The 25,415-nt window shown below is 44.7% G+C and overlaps 1 protein-coding gene across 2 annotated transcripts in view; it reads left to right on the forward strand.

Annotated features, from left to right (window-relative positions):
• The first annotated feature begins 433 nt into the window (after window positions 1-433).
• Window positions 434-25,415, forward strand: part of CCDC6 (coiled-coil domain containing 6) — a 44,144-nt gene continuing 19,162 nt past the window's right edge. Inside the window, exons 1-3 of one of the 2 annotated variants that reach the window (XM_014052012.2) lie at window positions 434-850; window positions 12,493-12,642; window positions 20,289-20,417. In XM_014052012.2, the coding sequence (XP_013907487.1) occupies window positions 533-850; window positions 12,493-12,642; window positions 20,289-20,417 (597 nt within the window). In that variant the 5' untranslated portion in view covers window positions 434-532. The remainder of the gene's footprint in view (window positions 851-12,492; window positions 12,643-20,288; window positions 20,418-25,415) is intronic. The other variant, XM_014052011.2, reaches the window with a different exon arrangement.

Consider the following 25,415-nt stretch of genomic DNA (forward strand, 5'->3'; position numbering starts at 1 on the left):
GCTGATCGGGAGGGAATGGGGATTTTGCAGTATCCTTCCCCTGCCACGCCCACCAAGCCATGCCCACCAAGCCAGTATTGTTTTTTTGAATCCCACCCCCTGCAGCCAGAGCCTGAACTCCCACCAGCTGCCAGTTGCATCGGCAGCCCTGCCACGCGCTGTGCCAGGAAAGTTTTACCCAAGAGGGGAAGGGCGGGACAGAGAAAGGGACCCCTTGGAGCTGGCTGGGGAATTCTGGGAGTTGAAGTCCACAAGTCTTCAAGTTCAGAAGTTTGGACGCCCTTGCCTTGGAGGCCGCGAAGGAGAGTGCAGTGCCGGAGGGCGCCGGAGGGGCCGCTGTGGGCGCGGCGGGCGCCGCGGAGGGTGCCCTCTTGGCGGGACGGCGGGCCAGTGCGCGCCAGGCGGAAGGCGGCGCAACGGGGCGGGGCCGCGCAGGGGCGGCAGGCGGAGCGGCGGCGACAGAAGCGGCGGCAGAAGCAGCGAGAAGGGCTCCTGGCACGGCCTCCTTCCCTCCCTCCCTCCCAGGGCCGGCATGGCCGACAGCGCCAGCGAGAGCGACACGGACGGAGGCGGGGGCGTCGGAGCCTCCGAGGCGGCCTCTTCGGGGCCCGGCGGGGGCTCGTCGTCGTCGTCTGGGCCGAGCCCCCCCGGCGGCGGCGGCGGAGTGGGGGCGCCGGGCAAGGCGGGGGGCATCGTGATCTCTCCGTTCCGCCTGGAGGAGCTGACCAACCGGCTGGCGTCGCTGCAGCAGGAGAACAAGGTGCTGAAGATCGAGCTGGAGACCTACAAGCTCAAGTGCAAAGCGCTGCAGGAGGAGAACCGCGACCTGCGCAAGGCCTCCGTCACCATCGTGAGTGCCCCGCCCGGGAACCGCAGGGGGGGAGGGGGTGGGGAGGCCCCGCCCCGCAGGCCCGGTGGGTGGGTGGGGGAGCAATGGGCGCGCCCCGCCCTCTGCACACATACCCCGCGACACTCTAATTGGGCCTCCGGAGAAGGGGGCTCTGCTGGGGGGAAGACCCTCAGTCCGGAGGAGAGATTCTCTCCCCGTGGCTGAGCCAAGGGTGCAGGCGGTAGCCGCCCCAGCTCAGCCTCCTCCTCCCATCCCACCTGCCCCTCCGGTGGCGAGGGGGAGGAGACCTCCTCTGATCGCACCCGGGATTCACGGGCTGCAGCCGCCCCCCTCCACTCCCGGCGGCCCCCCGTTTCCCCCTTGCCCAGCCGGGCCTCTTCCCAGCCAAGGAAGGGTGCCCCACCTCCCCCCCATCAGCTGCCAGCCAATCCTCTTGGAAGGCAAAGGAGCTCAGGATGGCGGCTGCTTTTGCCTTGGGTGGGTGGGGAATGTTTCTGGAGTTTCCTCCCACTTGGGCCAGGTCTTTCTGTGGCTGAGGCTTCTGGATGGTGTGCAAGGCGTATGGTTTTGTGCTGGGAATCGTCGCCCAGGGAGGAAGTCACCTTGTGAGACAACCAGGGATGGATGGATGGATGGATGGATACACACACACACACACACACACACACACACACACACACACACACACACATTCTTTAAATATATATATTTCAAAGAAGCCAGAGGTTGGGCAGGATGAACTAAAAGATAATGCTGCGCTTCTTGAATAATAAGATCTATGGATAAGGGCTCCTCCTTTCAACCTAATTAGAAGTAATGAATTTTAAAATCAATCTTTTGAGTCAGAAATACATGCCTCCTTGTGAGTTAAGTTTCAGGATGTATCCGATGAGAAACCAAGATGGCACACTTATGGCTTGTCTGCTGGGAGTTCATTTGGTCTGCTTTCTATTATTGCTTGAAATGCTGCAGTCACCTGCAAAATCACTTTGACTTTCCAAAGTCTGTCTGTCTGTCTGTAACAGGCAATGGTATAACTGCAATATTATTTCCTGCTCTCAGAAAGGCTGAGAGTAACCCAGCAAGCCCATTTCTGGATTAAGCTGCAGGAGGAGTTGAGTGGAGAGTTGAGTTGCATGTGGAGCTCCCCTCCCAGTTTTGAAAGTATTCTGGTATTAGACATGGACATGCTGAAGGATCTCATTGGATGTGTCATTCATGGTCCTAATGCTTGAGTGGCTATGGCTTCTGAAGATTGGATCCATTCCGGGGGGCCCAAAGGAGTAAGCATTTGATGTATCTACTGAATTATAGTGTCTACCATCCAGCTCAGAGTTATTGAAATTTCTTTCCAGCTCCTCTTCAGGAAATCAGAAATGAATGTAATATGGCATTTCTAATCAGAAATAGTCTGACGGGCACTTTCACCTTTAAACGAACACTAAAAAGAGTTCTAATCATGTGAATGCACAATTACATGCAAATGAGTTGCACTGAAAAACCTTGTAAAAAATGCTGAAGTAGACCGGGGGAAGGTCGTCTACTTCATAAAACTGTAAGTTTGTTCTAATAATTTGCATTCATTTAGGGAGCTCTAATGTGACATACCCAGCGTACAATAGAAAGTTAATAATCACGTAGTTTTATTCATTACATTAGTATTAACTATCTGGCTTTCAAACTTATCCCATTAAAATTCAGTTTATAACAGCAGAATTCAAGCCATAAAAATAATAACGTATAATTGCCACAAATTTAGAGTGGCAGTCAGAATGCCAGCTGATTAAAATTGACATATTAAAAATAATATAACTCTTTTCTTTATCATGATGGACTTGTTTACTTACAAATACAGTGCTCTAAAGTCAGCACAAATAAATTCTTACGGACACCTTGCAAATTATGGTATTTCTCAAATTACTGCTTCTTTTTATGGTGCTATAGAATATGCATATTTATGCTGAAAATTTAATAACCATTTATCTGCATGTAAGTTCATAACGGTCGTTCTAATATTACAGAACTATAATTTGCAAGTTTGTTTGCTCCGTTTGTTGACGAACTCTGTGTTGCAAGATGTAGGCCTGATCATCCAGCCATCCAGCTTTAAACATTCAAAGATTGCCCTTCATAGTCATGAGTCATGAATGTTAAGCAGTTTCAGCATCAGAAGAAACAAAGCACACACAAAAAATATGTGTTAATGGTTTGAATGATTCTAGTATGGAAGATGATGGTCCTTGCCATCAGTTGACAGCTTAGTCATTTAAAATATTGAAATGGTAACACCATCGCTAAAAATATACTTTGAATCTCTAAGTAAAAATCATCAATTCGATTTTGAAGGATAATCTGGAAGATGAAATGAAGAGTAGCATTGCACCAGTCTTCTGGATTGCCATGAAGAAGGTCCTATTTCCCCTTTAATAATTAAAAAAGAAGCCTTCATACTCACCCCAATTTATCTTCTATCCCTCAGACTGAGGACTGTAAAAGGAAAAGAAAGAACATGAAACTATGTAATCAAATGTTGTTTTTCTCCAGAATTCACTTTTGAGTATTTTCTTAACACAATTGCCATATAATCAACATACCCAGGCAATTCACGAGGAGCTACCAACCCCTGTAAGAAGGGAAAAAAAGAGAGTGAGCAAAATCCATGGAAATGAAGATAAAGATTTTTGAGAAGATGCTTAAAAAGGAGCATGGTGGGTGCACACACTGCACACAGGCTTACATTATGCTGTCTCCCTGAAATCATCTCTTAGTGATGTCATCTTACATAGTCAGAACTCAGCCTAAAGACTTCTCTATGTTCCGAATTTCGGGAGCATAGATGAATTGTCAGATATGATGGAAAGATGAGGAAACATGGACATAGTACAGCATTTCTGTAGCTAGCAACCTGTTAGCCGCCCTCCTTTTACATTGCTGAATATCTTTGTAAAATGAGCATTAAAATATTTAACATCTTGGTTACAACATCTCTTTTGGTTTTGAAAAATCCAGTGAAACACAGTAATGTGAAATATGGAAAGGTGCTAATGGAGTCACTTGAAGCAGTTGGACAGACTATAGAGCCCCAGGGACAATGCAAAGAGGTTGCCATAAGTCTTGGATTCTTGCTATTATCACAGCGCTTCCTCTTTTTTTGGTGGTCGAAATTTCAGTTCATATTTTAAATAAAAGTAGGAGTCTATATGTTTAGATCTCTCTCTCCCCCCCTCCCCACTCTCTCTGTGTGTATGTATGTATATATGTATGTGTGTGTGTGTGTGTGTGTGTGTGTATCTCAGTGATGGGTTGCGGGCAGTACCGATACAGGCGTACCAGTGCCTGCTGGGAGCAGCAGGCACCATTCCAGTACGGTGCTTTGGAGGGCCCACCCTCGTTCCTGAGCTGCATTTGAGCCAACTGGGCCATTTGCGCATGCACACACAGCGTACGGCACCTGCATGATGTTCCATCGAGCAGCTGGAGCGTTGTGAGCGGTGGGTGCACGCGTGTGCATGTGTGTGCACAGAAGGCGTGCACGTAGTGGACGCCTGGGCCCGTCGCAGCATACTGGTTCCAACGGGATCTGGAACCAACCACTGGTGTGTGTGTGTATGTACACACACACACACAAAACTTTCATCTGGTGAATTTAAGATGAAGAGAATTGAAGTAGCCTTTATAAAAGGTTAGAAGAAGAATGTTTATAAGATAGTTCTGCAGTCTTGGGGGAATAATCTTTGGAAACTGGAAAACACCCTCACCAAACACAACACATCTGTTTCCCAGAAGAGAATCTGGGGAGGGGGTTCTTTGCTGCCACCAATCCTTCAATTTCTGAGAGGTTCTAAGATCCTTGAATTTCTTGGTCTGTTTCTGCAGCTCCACCTTTTTAAAAAAAAAAAATTGGGGAAAAATTACGATACCTGCAGATGAAGGCCATCTGTTTCGATCCTAAAATCAAAATGGAGCAGAGTTTATGGTCTGTATCACTGGAGGGGTGAATGTTTGTTGAAATCGGCCAATTTCTGACAGTAGGTGCCTTTCTTGTTCTGAAAGAGAAAGAAAAACGGGGGCAGCCTTCAGTTGGAAGCCCTCAAACAAACCACTTTGCTCTACCTAAGAGGATTGGTTGCCAGAGGAGCTTTTCTCCAAAGGCTGAGATTATTTGGAGTAAGCCCTTTTCTGAGCGGAAATCAAGAGGTAATTGCTTTTGATTCAGAAATGTGGCCCAATTATCTGGCATTCGGCTGGATGGAGGAGTCACATTGAGATGCATGGGGACCCTGCCTCCTCCACAAATACTTAGAGTATGCTCTTCTCGATGTTTTCTCTCCACCTTAGATCAGCAAAAGAGTGTTTTCCCAAGCGCTATCCTGCTATGTGCCTGATCCAGATGGCTCTTGGGTCATCTGTAATGGCGGTTGATCAGCAGGCCATGGCTAAGCATTTCAACCCAACGATGAAAGCTTATTGGAGTTTCTCATTCATGTTGAGGCACAATGCTGGGGAAAAGGTCTGAGGTTTTGGTGATGAAGATGCTTGACAGGAGAAGGGTGGCCAAGGAGCTAGCCCTCTCCCTGGGGGCCTCTGGGTCACTCCTTCTTCTTGGTCCCCCCAAGTCAACGTGGACTTGAACTAGGAGCAGAGCGAAGCCCAGGTCCCTTCATTGGTCCTGGAAGCTTCCTGCAAATGGATGAAAATGGAGCCTGCCTGCAGAAGAGTTTCTTCTCTGTGTCAGCTCTTGGTAGAAGAGAGACCGAGTCCAAAAGGGATCATCTTACTCTTGGTTAATAAAGTGACCCATTCTCCCCACCCCCCCTTTCGATACTAAGGGCTGCCTCTGGGCATGTGCGTATGGACCTGGGCCTAGACTTGGCTGAGCTGAGGTGATCACAGAATTACCCGGTCCTGTAGGTCCTTCCCCTGCTCTTGGAAAGGAGACCTCAGGGGATCTCAGGGCTCATCAGAAGTCAAACGTAGCTCAGAAGAGACTTTAGGACTGGGGTCTCAACCTTAGCAACTTTAAGCCTGGAGGACTTCAACTCCCAGAGTTGGAGGTGCCAAGATTGGAGACCTCTGCTTTAGGGGACTTAGGCCAGACTCTGGAGGTCCTCTGGGCTGCTCAGTTGCATGAAAGACTGCTGCCAGTTGACATGAGGGAATATGGTCAAAGCAGAGCAGCTCACCCAGGATTCTTTGGCCGTCTTCTGCTTCCTTGCAGGAAGAGAGACAGACGTCTTGCCTTAGAGAAGGAATAGGCCCCCTTTCAGATGCAGCTCCCATAACTCGGGAGGGGGAGGGGCTTAGAGGGGCTGCAGTCCAAAGCCTGTTTGGGCTTAAGCAGCTGCTGCTCTTTTTTCCCCTCTCATTTTCCTTTCTTTTTCTTTTTACTCCATCCAATTCATCCTGTGGGTTCTTCCTAATGTACAGCGCATGGCATGGCATTGCTTTAATAATTGGCCATTCCCCTCATTAAGAGAAAATCAAAAGGACATTTCAGGGAGAAGGCCAAAATGGAAAGGTGCAAGGGGTTTGATAGAATAGTTGAGCACACTGGAGATTCGGCGTGCTTTTTTGTCTCTCTCCTCCCATGTGTGCTATAAAAAGCCACCAACAACTGAACTCTACAGTTTACAGGGGCAGAAATGCTAAATATTGTGGCAGGTAAGCTTTTTCAAGTTGCCAGGAATAACACCTCCTTCCTGCCAGCCTTTTGACACCAGCACTGTGTCTTCCACCACATTCTGTTTTTCCAGTTGCTTTCTGTGAGAGACTGCAAGAAAACAACACATGAAATAACAGCCTTCTTAATTTACCAACATGCTCTCCTGTGGGGGAGTCTACCTGGCCTTGAGCATGCTGTCAGTGGGCCTTTCCTTGCCTTGGACTCACGGTCTTCCACCGTGAGTCCAAGATGGCTTCGGGAATTGAAGGAGAAGCAAAGGAGAAACGGAGTAAAGAGCTGGAGGGAAAAGTAGAATTAGTCCTCCACTTATAACCATTTAACAGCGATTCTAAGTTACGACAGCCTGGGGGGGGGCAACTTGCAAACTGTCCTTAGTGTTCTTACCACTCTTGTTTTCCCACTCCATCTTTGAAGTTAAATGAGCGCATGTTGAGGAAACTAAACACCAATTGCCTGAAAGTTTCTTCTCTGGATAGTTTTCAAAAGCTTTAACTTTTTTTGAAAGTTCCTCTGACTTTGTAGGAAAAGATGGCCTTTCTAAAACGCTCTTGAGGAGGAGAAATTTTTGAAGACTTTGCCATCCTTCCATTCTTCCAGGCAGGAAACCTAAGAGGCTGCTTGTGAATTTTCACTCTCTAGCGCTGATAGGGGTGAAGGCTATGGCTCGTATATTTTATTCCTTCTAAAAGTCAAATAAGATTTGTTCTATTTCAGGAATTTATTTTAATTTGCATGAAATTACAAATTCATTTATCATTGAGACCACTTAATCCTTTTGACTTACTTTTCACATCTTATTGATGACTCTGGCTGCTTCCTCTGTACAAAAAAACCCCCAGTTTTTGCTGGGAGCAATGTGAATAATTGATAGCCTAATGCTGGAGCTTGGTTTCCATACGTGGAGATGTTTCGGGTCAAAAAGATTTGAAAAGTGTAATCTTGCAAATTAAAGGAAGGATACTCTGTGAGGCGGTATCTTTGAGTGGGGCTTTATGTACATTTCAAAATAGAATTTGGAATTCAAGTAACAGAATCTTAGTGCAATAAAGATGCAAATTCAGTATCTTCCTTTTAACATTTGCAATGGAAAGAACAGTTGGAAGGCTCATCTGTAATTCTAATATCATGAACATATCCTGAGGTTAATATCGGCATCTATAGTCACAATTAACTTTCAATTCCAGACGTTTAAAGAAATGAGGAAGATGGAGGCCAAGGGGTTGCCAGCCAGCAAGTCATTTTGATTCCATTTCTCTCTTTCTATGCCTCATTTCCTTCTCAGGATCATCAAGCTGAAATTCCTTTGCTTAGTTTTGGAAGTCTGTCTACCCCCCCCATCCCACCCCCAGTTTCCTTGATGCCCTGTCTTCCCACACCAAATCTAGTGGGTGGACTGGAACTGCCCCCATAATGCCCTTTCAGGAGAAAATTGGGGTGTGGGGGGGCTCACAGAAGCCAAAAACTCCATTAGCCCATTTTAACCCTCTGGGTTCCTGCCTTTGTGGCTGTGTCAGCGTCCCTGAGAGAGAAACTAGTGCAAAGGTTGACTTTCCCCACAGAGCTCTCGCAAAATGCCTGATGAACTCCAAGACTAATGAAAGTTTAAGCCTCTGGAGATCCATTCCAGCTCTGTAAACACAAAATAATCCTCCCTTCCCCCTGATCTTATTATGCCTTCACAATATGAAAGCAAGTATTAACACTTTCAGGCTGTAGTTCCTTGTTTCTTTCTTTTTTTTAAAAAAGACCCATATGGCCAGCCTAAGCTGTCCAATGTTTGAGTCTTTTTGCTAGGCAGAGGAGCTTTTCCAGAGGGAGATAGAGGATCTTTCAGGATCCTGCTCGGAATCATCTGGAGGTTGCCTGGCTTTTGAAGAGAGGAGGAAGTTCTTCCTTTGGGGCTCGGCTTGGGACAGTCACTCAACCGTAGCACATTGAAGTCTCAGTCGTAGAATATTCCTTCTTTTTCCTTTCTTTTCCCTTCATTTTAGCCCTGTTAGTGTTATGGCCCGCCAGCGGCCTGTGGAGCTGGTAGCAGATTCGGACAGTGAGGAGGTTGGGGAGGAACATAGGCCAGTCCTGGAGTCTGGGGAAGGTTCTGATGAAGGCTCTGTGTGGGAGGCAGAGAGGGGGCCAGAGCCATATGCCATTCTCAGCTGCCTTCATGGGGCAGAGGAACAGCTGGAGCCTGTTCCCAGTGTGCGCATGCGCAGAGTTGCAAGATAAAGGGAACAGCTAAGGAACAAGGGTAGACTTTGGGAGTAAGGTGGATGATGAATGGGCCCTCCCAGAGTGAATAAAAGAGGAGCGAAAGGGGAGTAGAGTTTGCAGGAGGAGACCATTAGTTCGCTTCATTGCTTCGTGACTCTCCGAGGCTCCTTGCCAAGTTTTACAGATATCAGCCTGTCAGCTCTCCAAGCCAGATAAGGTCTGTGACTGTAAATCCTCCATCGAAAGACTTTGCTGGATGAGAATGAGCAGAATTCGCAGTCAATTCATAAAAGGTTTTTTTTGTCGGGACAAGGAGTTTGCTTCATGCTCTCGGGAAGCCTCGGTCAGAACAGCTCAGTTTCCCTGCTTGAAAAGTTTTGGCAAATCTTCCTTGTTCTTCTTTGTAAGCCTTTTCGCCTCAGCTTTACATCCTCCCCTTTCACAGCCCGTTGCTTTGGGGAGAAACTCCCCTCTGAAGATTTTACCCCTGCTGGGGCTCATTAAGTAAACTCTGTTCAGGGCACTTGGGAGCAGCCCTTGAGGTGATGCCCTGGAGCCCTTTCGGCTTCCTCTAGAGCTGCTGTCCAGGAGCTGCCTGGGGATGATGGTCTCTGCTGCTCCTGGGTGTGCCTGAGGGAGATTCCTGGGCTTCAGCTGTGCCGCCTTTCGCCCTGGAGAGATCACTGGATCAAAGGCTGCCTTACCTACCACTAATGCAGGCAAGCTCCTTCTTAGCTGAGATTTCTTTGCCTAGTTTTGGGAGAGGACTTGGAGAGGAAAGAGAGTCTTCCGGACAGAGAGTCTTCCAGCAGCCAGCCCAAAACCATACAGCACACTCCTAGAGTGGCCACTGCTGGAAGACTCGGCAGCCGAGTTTTGGAGTTTGGAAGCCGGAGAAGAAATTATGCTTGGAGCGCCGCAGTGGCGAGGTGCCCTGGCTCTGCAAGGGGAGCTGGGCCAGGGCATGGTGAGGCTGGGGGCGGAACAGGTGCTCGTGCAACTGCCTTCTCCAGCCGGGCAGAGCTCCATGCACTGACCTAGGGGGGTATCCCTAATGTGCCAAGCTGGGGGGCGGGCAGAGCGCCATGTGCCTTGGCGATTTAGGGATACCCCCTAGGTCAGTGAATGGCGCTCTGCCTGGCTGGGGAGGGGATTTGCCGGGCAGCTGCTCGTGAGCGTGGTCACCTCATGGCTACTTTGCCCCTGAGGCTGTGACCGGCTCTTCGGTAGCCAGTTTGCAAGGGAGCAGCCTCCCGGCAACCCCAAAACAATAAGTCCTCCCCCTATAATAAGCCCAAGGCCATTTCGTGGGGCAAAAGAAAATAAGAACCTGTCTTATTTTGGGGGAAACTACTTCTACGGTCCTGCTGCCCCATCTGGGTAAAAGAGGCTGGCTTAGAAATCATTCAGTCTCTGCAATAAAATGTCTTTCTGTGACATGCCAACACAGCTTCTGCAAAAATCAAAAGGTGTGAAAATTTGCAAGAACAGCCGTTAAGGAGATTGTGGTGGGCTGTGGTGTTGCAGAAGATGGGAGCTAGAATCCGTGCACTGGATTTGATGTCAGGGGCCGCCTCCTTGCAGCTCCGATAGCTTTCCAGTACTGCTTCCCCTGAAGTGTGTTTTTCCTGCATGGATGATTAATGGTACTTGTGCCGCTTCTCCAGCCCAAAGAAAGAATAAAAGATGGCAGATGCGTAATTGTGGTCAAGTACTGCTTGCATGTAGCGCTAGCCAGGAATTTTAAAGTCATGGTTTGCAGAAAATGTCAGAATGACCTTTTCTGCAGTTGACAGCAAATCATAATATAAATTGCACATTCTTGCAAAGCTTAAGAGAAATGTTGGTTTTGTGTGAACCAGATTTAACTTCCAGCAGGGGGTGCAGTGTCTCCTATTTCCCCCCTCCTACACACAACACAACACAAACACACACACACAAACATTAATCAAATTGCTCTCCTACTTTTCTAAAGTTAAATCTTCCGGACCAGGATATTCCAGACTTGGAGATCCTGGATTTGAGTTCCAAAGAGAAGGTTAAATAAAAACCTAACAATAGAGTCAACTGTGCTCTGGCTCCAGTTAACTATTTCCTGGGGTCACAATGGTTCAGCAGAGGAACCAACTTTTCCAGCGCTCTCTGAAGGTTTTTGACATACCCCTTTCTCCTGCACCTTTGTGTGTCTGCCCCCTCCCTCCCTCGTGTATCCTTTTCTCATCATGTACCTCCCTGCATCCTTGCATGCACCCCCCTCCCTGCAGAGCTCTAAACCTCGTGTGTTCTGTGATTTTCCACGTGCTTCCACAGGATAATCATTAATTTGTGAGGGGTAATCATGCCATAATTTGTTTACTTGTAATGTCAACTTGGTTTCCATCCCTTTCTCTTGGTCCTGATCTTTTGCCTGCTCTTTCTTCTCAAGTTCAAGGCATCAATCTCTTTCCTGGCTAATGGCATCACACGGAGATCATTTGCGGGCATTTCGTGAGATTCCAGGAAGGTGGAGAGTTCTCACATTATATTTGACATTTCACTTTCTAGCCAGTTGGGTTGCTTTGGCTCTAAGCTGTCAGGCTGAGTTAAGTGACCCTTGTGCTCATAGGCTCCTTGTTCCATCGGTTTTGCAATTGCCTGGCAAAACAAGAATGGCAAACCAGATTGGCGGGTTACATCAGTAAGATTCACTTCAGTCCAGGAAAGTCGTAAACTCCATGGGACATGGGTGGAACAGCTTGCATGGAAGCCCCGACTTGGCTCCCTTCTTGTTCGTGGTTTGTTCACGCTTTGAAGTTTGCTTTTGATTTTATTCTCTGGACTGTGAGATCTGTGGTCTTATAAGAGTAGAAGCATAGGAAGCTTTGGGAAGAGAAAAGAAATCTCTTGGGTTGCCCTGTGGTTTCATCCTGCCCAGGATGGGTTGATGGCTTCTTGTTCACCGAGAATAGGTTGTTCTCCCTTTCCTCCTCTTCATCCTCCCCCTTCCTCCAGGGGTGGGATGCTGCTGGTAGTTGCGAAGTGCGGGTGCGCCGGCACTATGCCTTGGTTTTGATACCACGCACATGTGTGCAAAGGCCCACGCATGCGCAGATGGCGCACACGGACATTTTCGATGCTGGGCGAACTGGTTAATTTATGTGCCCCCCACCTCTGCTTCCCTCCCAGCAGTTCATAACCTTGTTTACAATAAAGCCAAGCACGGTGGGCAGCTGGGACTGAGGACTGGACTCTATTCCAAACAACTGGCTCTCTGACGGGTCTGGTCTGCAGTTGAGCAGGAGGAGAGTGTGCATCAGTGATGGCTCAAAGTATTTGCAGTCTGTCCCAGGAAGCTCAGCACAGTGACAGGAACACATCTCTGCCCACAAACTCCTTGAAACTGAGAAATGTGCTCTCTGTGTCAGAGCATTACAGAATACAACAACCCCCCCCCCCCATACCCTTTTCACACTCACATCCATATCCTGGTTTGTGGTTGGCGTGGCTCCATTTCTGGAGCTAAGCATTGATGGTGCCGGGATCCCTGCCTTTCCTCCGTGGCAACCTAGAGCAGAGACCCAGTCCTTGATCCATGAACAGGATGATGTCCATGGTGGCGGCAGCCAAGAGATCGCACTTGGGTTTTCCTGGCAGATCTCTTGGCATCCGCGTCCTTGTTTAGTTGAGTGGCATCAGAGCATCAGCAGAGGAAGCGACCAGATGCCTTCCAGACCAGTTGCCTGGCTCTGAGATTTTCTTTCTCTTCCAGCAAGCCCGAGCAGAGCAAGAAGAAGAGTTCATCAGTAATACCCTGTTTAAGAAGATTCAAGCTTTGCAGAAGGAGAAGGAGACGTTGGCCGTGAATTATGAAAAGGAGGAGGAGTTTCTCACGAATGAACTCTCCAGGAAGCTGATGCAGGTATGTGTTCTTTTATCCCGCCCCCCTCCCTCCCCGGCCCTAAAATAAGAACTGCTTGGGCCATTCTTCTTGTTAGAAAGGGAATGCGTTTGTTATCACTGGAACCATGGTTTCCTTAAGCAACAGATATTAGAATGAAATATTGATTCTTCGGAGCTGAAGAAACGTCTTCAAAGAAAAACCAGAGCATCCAGTTGCCTCTTGAAAAAGGTCCTTTGGGATATCAAAAAGGATTACAGTATTTTTCAGAGTATATAAGACACACTCCCCCCCCCCAAAAAAAAGAGGCTGAAAATATGGGTGCATCTTATACTCCAAATGTAGCTTTTTCTAAACTTTTTTTCAGCCCTAACAAGGTGCCAATGAGTGAAGTGCTTTGCCTGCTTTTCTCATTGCTTCGCTCTCCGATGATCAGCTGTGCTTTATAAGCTGTTTTTTATCCCCAACCAGAGAATAAAAAGTGTGCGCACTCAAAACCAGCAAACTTATGTGCTGAAGCTGACCAGGCTAAGGATGCTAGCCAGATGAAAACCTGGTAGGCAGAATTCCCCCTCCCCTATTTTCCTCCCAAAAAACTAAGGTGCGTCTTATACTCCAAAAAATACGGTATGCCTCGGAAAAATGTCTTAACTGCCATTATCGCCTAAACATTCCCAACAGGGGAGTGAACAAACCAAGGGAAGGAAGGAAGATGGCTGCAAAAGAGAATATTTCTCCTTTAAATAAAAATAAAAAAATTAGAGGTCAGGGAAAACGAAGCCTGACGGCTTTGAAGGTCTATTTCCAAAAATTAAAACGATAAAGGCTTTTTTTTTTTCAAAATCCCATAGTAAAATTATTAATATGTGAGTTGTGGTGTGTGAATCACCCCAAGATCCCATTCAGTGACACGTGAGCTCAACTCACTTGACATTAGCTGTTGTACAGAGATTCCCCCAAGCACCTAATGCAGTCTTAGGTACCTGTGAGATGTGTTGACTTCAACGCCCAGAATTTCCATGCCAGGGTTAAGGTTAGGGATGGGAAAATCGGGGCATCTCAAAAGTGCCAAGTTTGAAAAAAGTGATCAAGTGTCTCTGATACAGATTGAGCAGATTCATCACCCGATGTGTTTGGATTGCTTTGGAATTTGCCTTGGATCAACTCTTTGTACTCCCTTTGCACTTCATCAACTCAGAACATTTGTGTGTGTGTATGTGTGTTTCTGTGTTGACTTCCAAGGCTGCCGAGGGAACAGCTACGGTGTTTATATTTCACCTTTGCTCTCTTGACAGTCCAATCTGTATTTTGTCCTTCCAGGATCCACTAGGAATGGCCTCTATTTAAATAATGTTGTGTATCCAAGTGGCAAGGTTCAGATGATACTATCCAGAACCTAGAAAAGCAAAGTACAACAGCTCCTCCTCCTCCTCCTCTTCTCTAATCCACCTCATCTTCATTGCAAGGTTGCTGATGCAGAGTTGCTGAATTTACCATTCTTGGATCGAGGCCTTTTATGATTTTTGAAAGCAGAGTTTATCCGTACCTTCCTTAGCTTCAGCCACATTGGAAAAGTTGCCAGGCTTTGCTTCTTCTTAGGCATCCCATTCAAACCCTTCTGTGGCTTCTCGGGGTTCCTGGGGGACCACCTTCCTGGGTCCACACCAGGGGTGGGTTCCTGCCAGTTCTAACCTCTTCTATAGAAGAGGTTCCACAAATCTACAGTGCCATTTAGAACCGGTTCCAGCTCCCTCCCCCCGCCCGTCCTCACATCATCAAGATGAAGAGTGAGAGGAGGAATTCTGGGAGTTGAAGTCCACAAGTCTTAAAGCTGTCAAGTTTGAACACCCCCGGGGTGTGTTTTTTTCTAAAGTGTTAGGGGTGCAAGGGTCTTGTAACTTGACAGCTTTAAGATTTGCATGCTTCAAATACCAGAGTTTTTGAGCCAACATTTTGGTTGCTAAGCAAGAGCGTTGTTAAGTGAGTTTCACCACATTTTATAAGTTGGCCATGCCCATCCAGTCACATGACTGCCAAGCCACTCCCACAAAGTAGGAGTGGCTACTCCCATGGCCCACAAGTCACTCCCATCCAGTCACATGGGCGGCAAGCCACTCCCACAAAGTAGGCCACACCTACAGAAGAGGTTCTAAAAAATTTTGAAACCCACCACTGGTCCACACACTACGTTTACTCAGGTGTGACAGGAAGTAGGATAGGAACCTGTAGCTGTAGATAGACGCACACATCTTGGTTCATCACAAAGAGATGCCCTGTGGAGAGCAAAACTAGTAGACCCTGGGTTTTTCTGTGGAGGATGAGCAGGGCTCCTAGATTGCCCAGAGAACCCTGGATTTTCTCTGAAGATCCTGCAGGGGACGGTGTTGCATCAGCTGTTCATCTCTCTGTTTTCCTGCCATCCTGGGAATGAATAGCTCTCATGCGAGGAGGGGAGGGAAGAGGAGAGAGAGCAGAGGAGGGAGGGAAGAGGAGAGGAGACAGCAGAGGAGAAGAGGAGAGGAGAGAGAGGAGAGGAGGAGGGCGAGAGGAGAGAGAACAGGAGAGAGGAGAGGAGGAGAGAAGAGAGGAAGAGATAGAGGAAAGAAGAGAGGGAGAAGAGAGAAGAAGAGAGAGGAAGAGATGGAAGAGAAGGAGAGAGAAGAGAGAGGAGGAGGAGAGAAGAGGAGAGAGAAAAGAGAAAGGAGAGAGAAGAGAGGAGAGGTGGGAGGGGAAAGGGTCTCTTTATGGATATATTTTGCTGAGCAAATCTGAATTTTACTGCCTTCTAATCCCTTACCCTATTTTAATTGGCTTATTTCCCATTTTGTAAATTAGCCACATTTGAGGTCCAGCCAACCCACAGGTAGAAATGCTTTGTGTTTGTTTGCAACTGTATTACATTTGGAGTTTCCTTTTCAAATGGATTGCTATTGTTGCAACTGTTGAAGGGTTGGTTTATTATATTAAGTTACTATGTTTTCAAAGCTCTCTCTTCTTCCTGAATCATTCAAAAAGTACTTATGGTACTTTTGAGGTCTGGCAACTTTTATTGTTTGAGCAGGTAGAGTAACCAGGATCCCTTTTGAGATTTAAAATGCAGATCTTTATGGCTGAAAGAGAGAATCTTTTCCAGGGGATCTCCTGGTTTTGCTAAAGAGCTTCAGAGAAGTCAGAAGTGTGTATGTCCTTTGTAACATTTGGACTGGGTTTTATATAGCCTATGACTAATCTGACAGGGGTCCCCAACCTTGGCAACTTTAAGCCTGGAGGACTTCAACTCCAGGAATTCCCCATTCCGCAGCAAGCTGGCTGGGGAATTCCTGGAGTTGAAGTCCTCCAGGCTTAAAGTTACCAAGGTTGGAGACCCCTGATGTGAGATACTGTTTATTTCTTAAGGCAAAATATTTCCAAATATTTATATGTTGGAGGAAAGGAATATTATAGTTGAATTTCCCCTTGTCTGCTCATCTGGCAACCCTCTGGGGACTCTCCACCTGTGTCTGCCCCTATCATTTCTTTCTTTTGAAGTTTTTAGTGCTGCTCGGTCCATGGGTGTACATTAACTAATGGAAAAAATGTGCTTGACTCTATAAAACTCTCTACCAAAGCTTTCAGGCTTCCCTATATTAGTTTGTATAACCATTCAAGAGGACTTTCTTAGGTAAACAGAGCTAAAATATAGGAGTAAGGGAAGATATTTCTCTCCCCCCGCCCCCGCCACCAAAATGTTGTGTTGCTCTGTGTATAAGTGTAAGTAAGCCTTCATAAATGATTTAGATGAGGGAATAGAAGGGGAACTCATCCAATTTGTAGATGATACTAAACTGGCAGGATTGGCCAACACCTCAGAAGACAAGCTCAGGATCCAAAAAGATCTTGACAGATTTGAACAATGGTCCCTATCCAGCAAAATGAATTTTAACTTGGAGAAAAGCAACATTTTACATTTAAGGAAAATGCAGGAAAAAAACCAAAGGTATAAGTACAGATTAGGTGAGACCTGGCTCAAAAACTGTGAGAAGGACCTTGGAGTCCTAGTGGACGATCACTTGAATATGAGCCTGCAATGTTAATACAGTTAATGTGTTACGGCTAATACAGTTCCTGGGTTGTATAAACAAGAGACATAGAATCAAAATCATGCGAAGTATTAATACCGCTTTATAAAACCTTAGTAAGGCAAACACCTGGAATACTGCAACCAATTTTGCTCACCATACTACAAAAAAGATGTATGTATGTATGTATGTATGTATGTATGTATGTATGTATGTATGTATGTATGTATGTATATTTTTCTTAAAGAAAAGACAAAACAACACATACAAAACAAAAGCAAGAAAAAAACCCACAACTTTCCTCCATTTCATCAAGCATGTCGTTTGGTTACAAGTTTTTGTGCATCAATTCTTAAGATTAAGAATAACATCACTGGTTTTCCGTTAAACATAACTAAATATTTCACTGTCATTGAGCATTATGTGTTCAAATTACCATTAATATTATTTCATTTGTAACAATCCTTATTTCTTGAATTCATAATTATCTATCAAATAACAATAAGTCTTTAAAGTATTATAATATCACTTATCTCTAAGGAGAAAAAGTGGATATTAGAACAAAGAATTCCCATTAATTTATAATATACATTCATATTTTCAATTGACCATAATGTCACCAATCATCCAGAGTTCCAAGAATAGTTTTCCATTATTAATTACTACAAAAAAGATGTTGAGACATTAGAAAAAGCTCAAAGAAGAACAACTAAGATGATCAAAGGCCTGGAGGCTAAAACACGAAGAACGGCTGCAGGATCTGGGTTTACCTAGTCTAGAGAAATGAAGAACTAGGAGTGATATGATAGCAGTTTTCCAGTATTTGAGGGGCTGCCACAAAGAAGAGGGGGTCAAATTATTTTCCAAAGCAACAGAGGGCAGGACAAGAAACAATGGATGGAAACTAATCAAAGAGAGAAGCAACCTGGAATTAAAGTGGACAATTAACCAGTGGAACAGCTTGCCACTAGAAGTTGTGTGCTCCATCACTGGAGGTCTTTAAGAAGAGATTGAACAACCATTTATCTGAAATGGTATAGGGCTTCCTGCCTGAACAGTGGGTTGGACTAGAAAACTGAAAGGGTTGGTCTCTTCCAACTCTGTTATTCTATTCTATTCCATTCCATTCTGTTCATATTCCACTCCACTCTACTCCATTCCACTCCATTCCACTCCATTCCACTCTACTCATCTGGTGCATATCGTCCTTGGAAGATCACTTTGTTCTTTCAGTAGCAAAATCATTGGTTCCATAATGTTCTGCAAAGATACCATGAGCCCCTGTTAGCAGGCACCTTGAAAGGGAAGCAGAAGAGATGAAAAGTGAGGCAGGAGATTATTGTAGAATAAAACATACATGGAGCCATGAGATATTCTGGGTATAAGAACAGCTGTCTCCCTCATGATCGTCAACGGTTTGCATTGTGATATTTATTTGACATTTCCAACCTCCATATTTCTCTTCAGCCCTGTTGGATTCGCACCAGTTCCTTTAGTGTTTTAAATGATGTGGTTGGAACCCTCCTAAGAAAAGTTATTTCTTGCTTTGGTATCCAGCTGCTTCTTATTACGTTGAATCCCCCCCCCTTAAGTTTATAGAATTATGGTTTACTCTGCATCCTTTTCAGAGAATTTGAGAAATTGCTTTCACAAAACAGAAAATGGACAAAACTGGATTTCCAGCCCTACACAATAAGGCACATTGGAAGGGTCCTTGCATATTTGTTGCTCTCACTTAGAAACATTTAGGCTTTGTCTGAACTTGTCTACAGTTCAGACTTCTGCTCATATGGAGGAAGTCGGCTCTGAAAAGCGAGGAGGGCTTGTTTGATCTCTGTCAGTTCTGAGTTAATGTATTTATCAAGGAAGTCTAGATGATAAGACCAGTCTTGCATGTCTCTTTTTGGAAAGAAGCAAGGCAGAATAACTGCTTTTAAAGTGACAACTTTTTTTAAAAAAAAAGGAACAAAAAGATTAGCAATAGAATATTCTTTTGAGAAATCAAAGTTCCTAAAATAATGGATCACAGCACTTGCTTGGCACAGCTGGCAGGATCCACTGCAGCGCCTTGCAGGAGCAGCCCAAATGTTTCAGAAAATGGGTGGAGGCAGGAGGGTCCAGGGTTTCAACTGAAGTTACTCTTTTGGTGTGGGGTCTGATCCAGGGGTGAAATCCAGCAGGTTCTTTCAGATCCTGGAGAACCAGTAGCAGACATTTTGAGTAGTTCAGAGAACCAGCAAATGCCGCCTCTGGCTGGCCCCAGAGTGGGGTGGGAATGGAGATTTTGCAGTATCCTTACCTTGCCACGCCCACCAAGCCATGCCCATATAACCAGTAGTAAAAAAAATTGAATTTCACCACTGGTCTGATCATGTGTTGTCCTGGTGATCTACCATGTGCCTATTCAGACAGGAGATATATTAAGTTGATCCCATAAGGTTCATGACCAATCGAGTTTATCTTAGCAGTGGAATCAGGCATATTCAGGATGCTGGCCTCAGAAGGTCCTTTCCAGAATGTGATGCTTTGTAATGGAGCAAGCAGCAGAGAAAGGCTTGATGCTTTCAGGTGTCCGTGGGAAAAATACACCTGGGACTTTAGGGAGGAGCCCACTGTGAAGCTCCCCTCTGGATTTAGGAGCATGATAAAACTGAGCCTTAGGGGAAAGCCTGTTAAGAGAAAGGTTGCGCCGGAAAGTCAGGAGATAGCCAGAGGTGCCCAATGGAGTCCCGTGTTAATGCAGAAGAAATATATGGAAGTCAGAGAAAAAAAGTTAACAGGAAGTCAGAATAGAGCTGGAAGGGACCTGGGAGATCCTATGCCAGTGGATGGCTAACCTTTTTGCCATCGCGTGGCAAAAGCAGGTGGAGCATGGGATTGTGGACGTGCATGCCCACACCCATAATTCTATGCGCCCTCCCCCCATGCATGCGCACATGACCCTCCCCCCCCAAGCTCCCCCTACCTTTGGCACGCAATGGCATGATTGCCCCATTTTTCGCTCTCCCCAGGTTCCAGAGCCTTTCTAGGAGCCTGGGGAGGGCAAAAATGGCCTTCCCCACCCCTCCCAGAGCTCCCCCCTGGCAGCCTTAAATGGCCCATTTGCCAACTTCCAGTCAGACCAGAAGGCCCGAATATCAGCTGGCATGCGCCGGAGCTAAGCTCGCGTGCCCACCGATATGGCTCCTGGCACGCGTGCCACAGGTTTGCCATCACGGCCCTATACCATGTCAGACGGGGCTGTCCAGTCTTCTCTTTAAAAGCCTCCTTCAGCGTCATCCAGGCATAAAATGTCTAGAAATGCAATTTGCTGTAGATCACTACATTTTGTCCCTATTTGTAGAACACTTAACCTGTTCCAGAGAGAGAGAAAACACAATAGAAATTTCCTAGTATACCGAAGTTGCTCCTTCAAAAGGCGCAAAAGCATTTTCTGGGTGGAATTGCTCCGTACATGATGTGCCCTTCACGTTTACTGTTAATATTGCATTTCACTTCCAATCTGGGTTTGACCAGGGTCAGTTTTTATGGTAGTTATGTAATATACAAGTTGGTTTGCTACTGCAGAAGGTTGACCCCTTTGGCCTTTGAATTCTCCCCTAATCCCAGCTGCAGCATGAGAAGGCAGAGCTGGAACAGCATCTGGAGCAGGAGCAGGAGTTCCAAGTCAACAAGTTGATGAAGAAAATCAAAAAACTGGAAAATGACACCATTTCCAAGCAGCTCACTCTGGAACAGGTATGTCACAGAGGCTGGGGAACATGGGCACTGATGGGGGGGGAGGCGGTTGCCATCATAGCTTGCAGCCCAGCTTTTTTTGGGGGTGGGGGGAGATGAAACATTCTTTCGGGGGGGGTTGATCTCCTCTATGAGGAGACAGCTGGGAAGTTGCTGGGTCTGGAGGGAGGTTCAGTGGGGGATTGTGCTTAGGGAAACGTCCAGAGCACAGATGTCAAACTCGGGAAGTCACGTCGTTTCGTGATGTTTTTCCCATTCACAGAGCTGGGGTGGGTGTGGCCTGTGTGTGACGCATCCAGCCCATGGGCCGCCAGTTTGATACCCCTGATCCAGAGGAAAGGGAATCCCTGAGGACCCATTAAGAGACAAGGGGAGCTGGGCTCCTTTGCTGCCATCTATCAGGGGCACCTTATTACTGACTTCGGCATAGGGAATGAGGTGATAGCTTTCCCTTCCCCCTAGTAATAAAATAGGAGAGATTTGGCATGTGCCTGCTTAAATATGCTAATTGGTGACATGCACTCGAAATTTAAAAAAATGTTTTTCCTCCTCTTCTATGGTGACGATTCTGCCACTTTATTATTTTTTGTTAAATTTATTTTGCCCCCTATCTAGCTGTGAGGCTACTCTAGGCAGCTTACAACAGTAAAAAATAAGAAATGAAGAGAGTGTGATCAGCACCGAAGTATGGTAATAGAGCAATAAAATAAACAGCGAAGAAGAGCACAAGGGGCAATGCAGCTATGTGATTGTCTTAAAAGAAAAATGGGCAGGGAGAGAGCAAAGGCCAAGGAGCACGGGGCAGGGGAGTCCGCCATCAATCCCGCAGCCACCTCCAGCTGCTAAATATAACTTTATATTCAAGATCAAATCTTGCATTGTTGATTGGAATGGTTCTGCAGGATGGTGTGTGAGAAAGAATGAAGAAATGCTTCCTGGGGAGCAGTTAGATAAAAGAGGGCATAGCCTGCAGCTGCATAACAGGAGGAGAAAGAGAGACCCTCCCAGGCTGTAAGGGAGGGGGCCGGAGACTTGCATTTTCAGACCTGCAAGATTCTGTCAGTGTAGCTTTACAACAAATGTAGCATTAGCTCATCTGGTCATGTTTCCTTTCTGGTCTACCCACTAAGGGCGACATCTGTTTTCTGAATTTTATGCAGATAGACACCCGGTGTTAAGGATAAGCAAGCTAGCCAGAGGACTTCCTGATACAAAAGATTTTGCAGTTGAGCCCTGAAGGGACTTTTGCAATAGAAGGAAAAGGAGCTCAAGGAGGCTGCTTATTCACATGCAAGAGACTTACAGTACCGTATTTTTCGGAGTATAGGATGCACCTTTCCCCCCCTCCCCCCAAAAAGAGCATGAAAATCTGGGTGCGTCTTATACACGGAATGCAACATTTTTGGCCCACTGAAACCCCGCCCCCTTTGCAAAAATGAACGTGCAGAGGCTTCGGGAGGCTTATAGAGTGCTCCTGGGGGCTGGGGAGGGCAAAAACAAGCAAAAACCAGGCCGTTTTTGCTTGTTTGTGCCCACCCAGCCCCCAAGAGCACTCTACAACCCTCCCAAAGCTCTGCATGCCCTCTCCTTTTTTATTAATACATTTTAATCAAAGAGAAATATAATTAGCCTTATGACAATTTTGCACTCACTCACTTAGCAGTGTAGGATCCAAACTGGATTGGCCAGTGGGACCAGAGTTTTAGTGTTCTGAACTCCTAAGCTTCTAAATATGATACATTCTGGTGAGTAAGAAGTTCCCTGAGGATGGGCTCCAGCATGAGTCAGAAAGCTGAAAACCTCTGGTACCAATGACCGATCCAGATTGGATTCTAAAACATTATCCTGGGACAATGTATATTTTACTTCATTCACTAAACAGTGTCTATTTGTTTGTTTGTTTTTTTAAATAAAGTTTTTTTATTTTTTGTTCTCTACATATACATTCACATAATAATTATTCTTTTTTTTTTACATTCATAATTCTTATACATTTGTCATTCCATTTATAAAATTGTAATTTTCCATTTGGGTTGTTTTGTTTACCATCCCTTGCTTATTTTGACACCACCTTCTTCTCTTTTTCTTTTCTCCCTCCCTCCCTTCTCTACTTCCTTCCTCCTTTTCCTTCCTTCTTCCCTTACCTCTCCTCTCCTCATCTCTTCCCCTTCCTACCCTCTATCCTTCTATCCTTCTCCCTTCCATCTTCCTCTCCTGCTCTCTATCTTCCTTCCCTCCTCTTCCTCTCCTCTTTTTCTCTCTTTCTCTCCCTCCCGCCCTTCTCTACTTTCTTCTTTCCTCTTCTCCTTTCCCTTCCTTCTTCCCTTACCTCTCCCCTACCTCTCTCTCTTCCCCTTCCTATCCTCTCTCCTTCCATCTTCCTCTCCTCGCCTTCTCTCTTCTTTCCCTCCTTTTCCTCTCATTTCTTCTCTTCCTTTCTGTTTCTATTGCTGCAGGTGTCTCTTCCAGCTCTTAATTTATATTTTCTTGGGGTGGTATTTCTGCAAACCCAAAAATCTTTGTATATCATTTCTTGTTCTTTTTCCTTCTCTCCCTTTTTTCTTAAAAAAAAAAGAATATTTTCCTTTTTTGGTCAGACAAAGTCAGACAACACATAAACACATAACACATAAAACCTTCTTCAATCACTTACAGTATGTTGTTTGGTTGCAAAGTTTTTTTGCATCACTTCCATAGTCATCACTTTCAAATGTATGGAAGATCACAAATTATCAATCTAGTATATAGGTATACATTATTATCATTATTAACATTGTAAATTATCATTTATTTGACTATAATTATTCATTAATTTTGAACGAAATATTCTAGGTATTGGCTTCATTTATAAAATGAAGCCAATAAAATAAATTATAAAATAAACCATATCTTATAAAATTGTTCATCTTATTCTCAAATTTCAGATGTCAATTTACTCATTTCAAAAAATTCTCATATCATCAATCCAGTATGTTATATAAAAAACTATTATAATTATTAAACATTCATTTGACTATAAATTGCTTTTACATCCTTTTGTATGAAATATCCTAAATTTGAAGTAAAACTATGTAATGGCATTCCATTAAATCCTCCTAAGATCATCCAATAACATTTCATCTTTCTAATATATTCTAAATAAAAATTGACTATATTTAATAGCAAATACTTTTAAACCTCCTCTCATAGTCCTCATTTGCAGTTTGTATAAAATTTCATGTCCTCAAACTAGTATATATATATATGTATTATTATCATTATTACTCATTTATATGACTATATATAATACTCTAAATTTAACTAAGTTTGACTTAATTTTTATTGTAAACTTTCATTACATCAACCTGTGTCTTTCCAGTAATAGTGCAGTTTTATATCTCGTGTCATTTGTGGAATTAATATTTTGGTTGTTTTCTTAGTAGATCTTTTATGGACTTCTTTTTGCAACTTGTTGTTCATTACATATCTTATGAGCACTCGAAACCCTCCATTTGTTCCTTTCATCAACTTATCTTTGGTTATCGCCGATGTTTTTGTCAAGATTTCTCTCCTTCCATCAAATTTTCTCTTTTTCCTTCTTCTGTGAGGTCTGAGATAGAGTTCTAGTCCACCTATCTCCCCTTTCCATTGTCCACTCTTGCTATTTCCAACTGCGCTCAATTTGCTGTCAGTATCAACAATTTTCTTATCTCTTTGTTCCTTTTCTCCTTCAATTTTTGGAACTCTGTCCTCAACTTTCTTTCTTTGATAAATGTCCTCAATTTTTCCATCTCTTTTTGTTGTTCTTTGTTCTGCATCCTCCATTCTCGCCTCAATTTTCTGATATTTTTTGAATTTTGGACATAATCATTTGCAATATTAATGTTTCTTTTTCATATTGCACCATCCTTCCAGCTTATAAACACTGCCACCATAGCATTCAAGGCTTTTGTTGTATTCCAAACAAGTTCATTATAATCTTTCAGATCAAGGCTTTGTCTTCACTGCAGTCCAGCAACTGATAGAGATTCCAGAAGAGCACCTGTGTAAACAATCTGTGCTCTTTCCACTATCACTCTCAGTAAACAAACTGAAAAGTCTTGAAGTGTAACTGATCAAAGGGAAGAGAAAAGAAACAATATTTCCAAGCCTCCAGCCTCTAAGTGACAGTGTTACTTTTTTCTCCCTACTGTTACAGCCCTCTTTAAATACCAGACTTATGGAGAAAAATTCTTAGTAAAAAAACCAATCCAATCAAATGTTGTAAAAAAAAATCCACAAGTATATCTAAAAGAAAAATAAAAGAAGAAAAAGTAGAAAAAAACCTAACCCTTCCAATTTAAAAAATAGGAAACATTTGCAGAAATTCCATTCGTAAAAAGAAAAATTAAAAAAAGAATAACGCACTAAGTTTAATGTAGCTTAATTTTGCTGCTTATTTTCTTTTGTCTTTTGTCTTCAATTTTAATTTAGTTATAATTTTCTTTGGGTAGTCTCTTTTCTAATAATAAAATTTCCTCACCAATCCGAAACACTTTCTCTTCCGCTTTCTTTCTTTCCGTTCCGGAGCTGTCCCAACTTCAGCAGCTTCAAGGCTGGGTTTCTGTCATCGGAAATAAGAGCTTCTCCTGGATCAATAAGGGACTTTGCGGTGTCCCTGAGATCGGCAGGAGGTGCTCTTCTCTATCACTGTCTCTTCGGGATGGTTTAGGTCCAAAAGGACCGTCCAGTGGCAGAAATATCGACTGTGATCTTGGAGCTCCTAGATCGCATGTCATATCGTCGCAACATCATCTCCCTTTCTGCGTGCCCTCCCCTTTTTTATTCTTTGCAGAAAATGAGGCGTGCAGAGGGTTTGGGAGGCCTGCAGAGTGCAAACACTTTTAAAAAAAATATTATCTCTTCAAAATCATGGTGCGTCTTATACTCCAGTGCGTCTTATTCTCTGAAAAATACATTATTTTATCACCATTTTGCTACAGTTTTTCCTCATTCCCCTCACTTTTATATTCGAAGAGC

Source organism: Thamnophis sirtalis, unplaced genomic scaffold (genome assembly GCF_051295495.1).
Source record: "Thamnophis sirtalis isolate CommonGarterSnake01/CBP01778 unplaced genomic scaffold, rThaSir2_p1.2 scaffold_15, whole genome shotgun sequence".
In the NCBI taxonomy this organism is placed as follows: domain Eukaryota; kingdom Metazoa; phylum Chordata; class Lepidosauria; order Squamata; family Natricidae; genus Thamnophis; species Thamnophis sirtalis.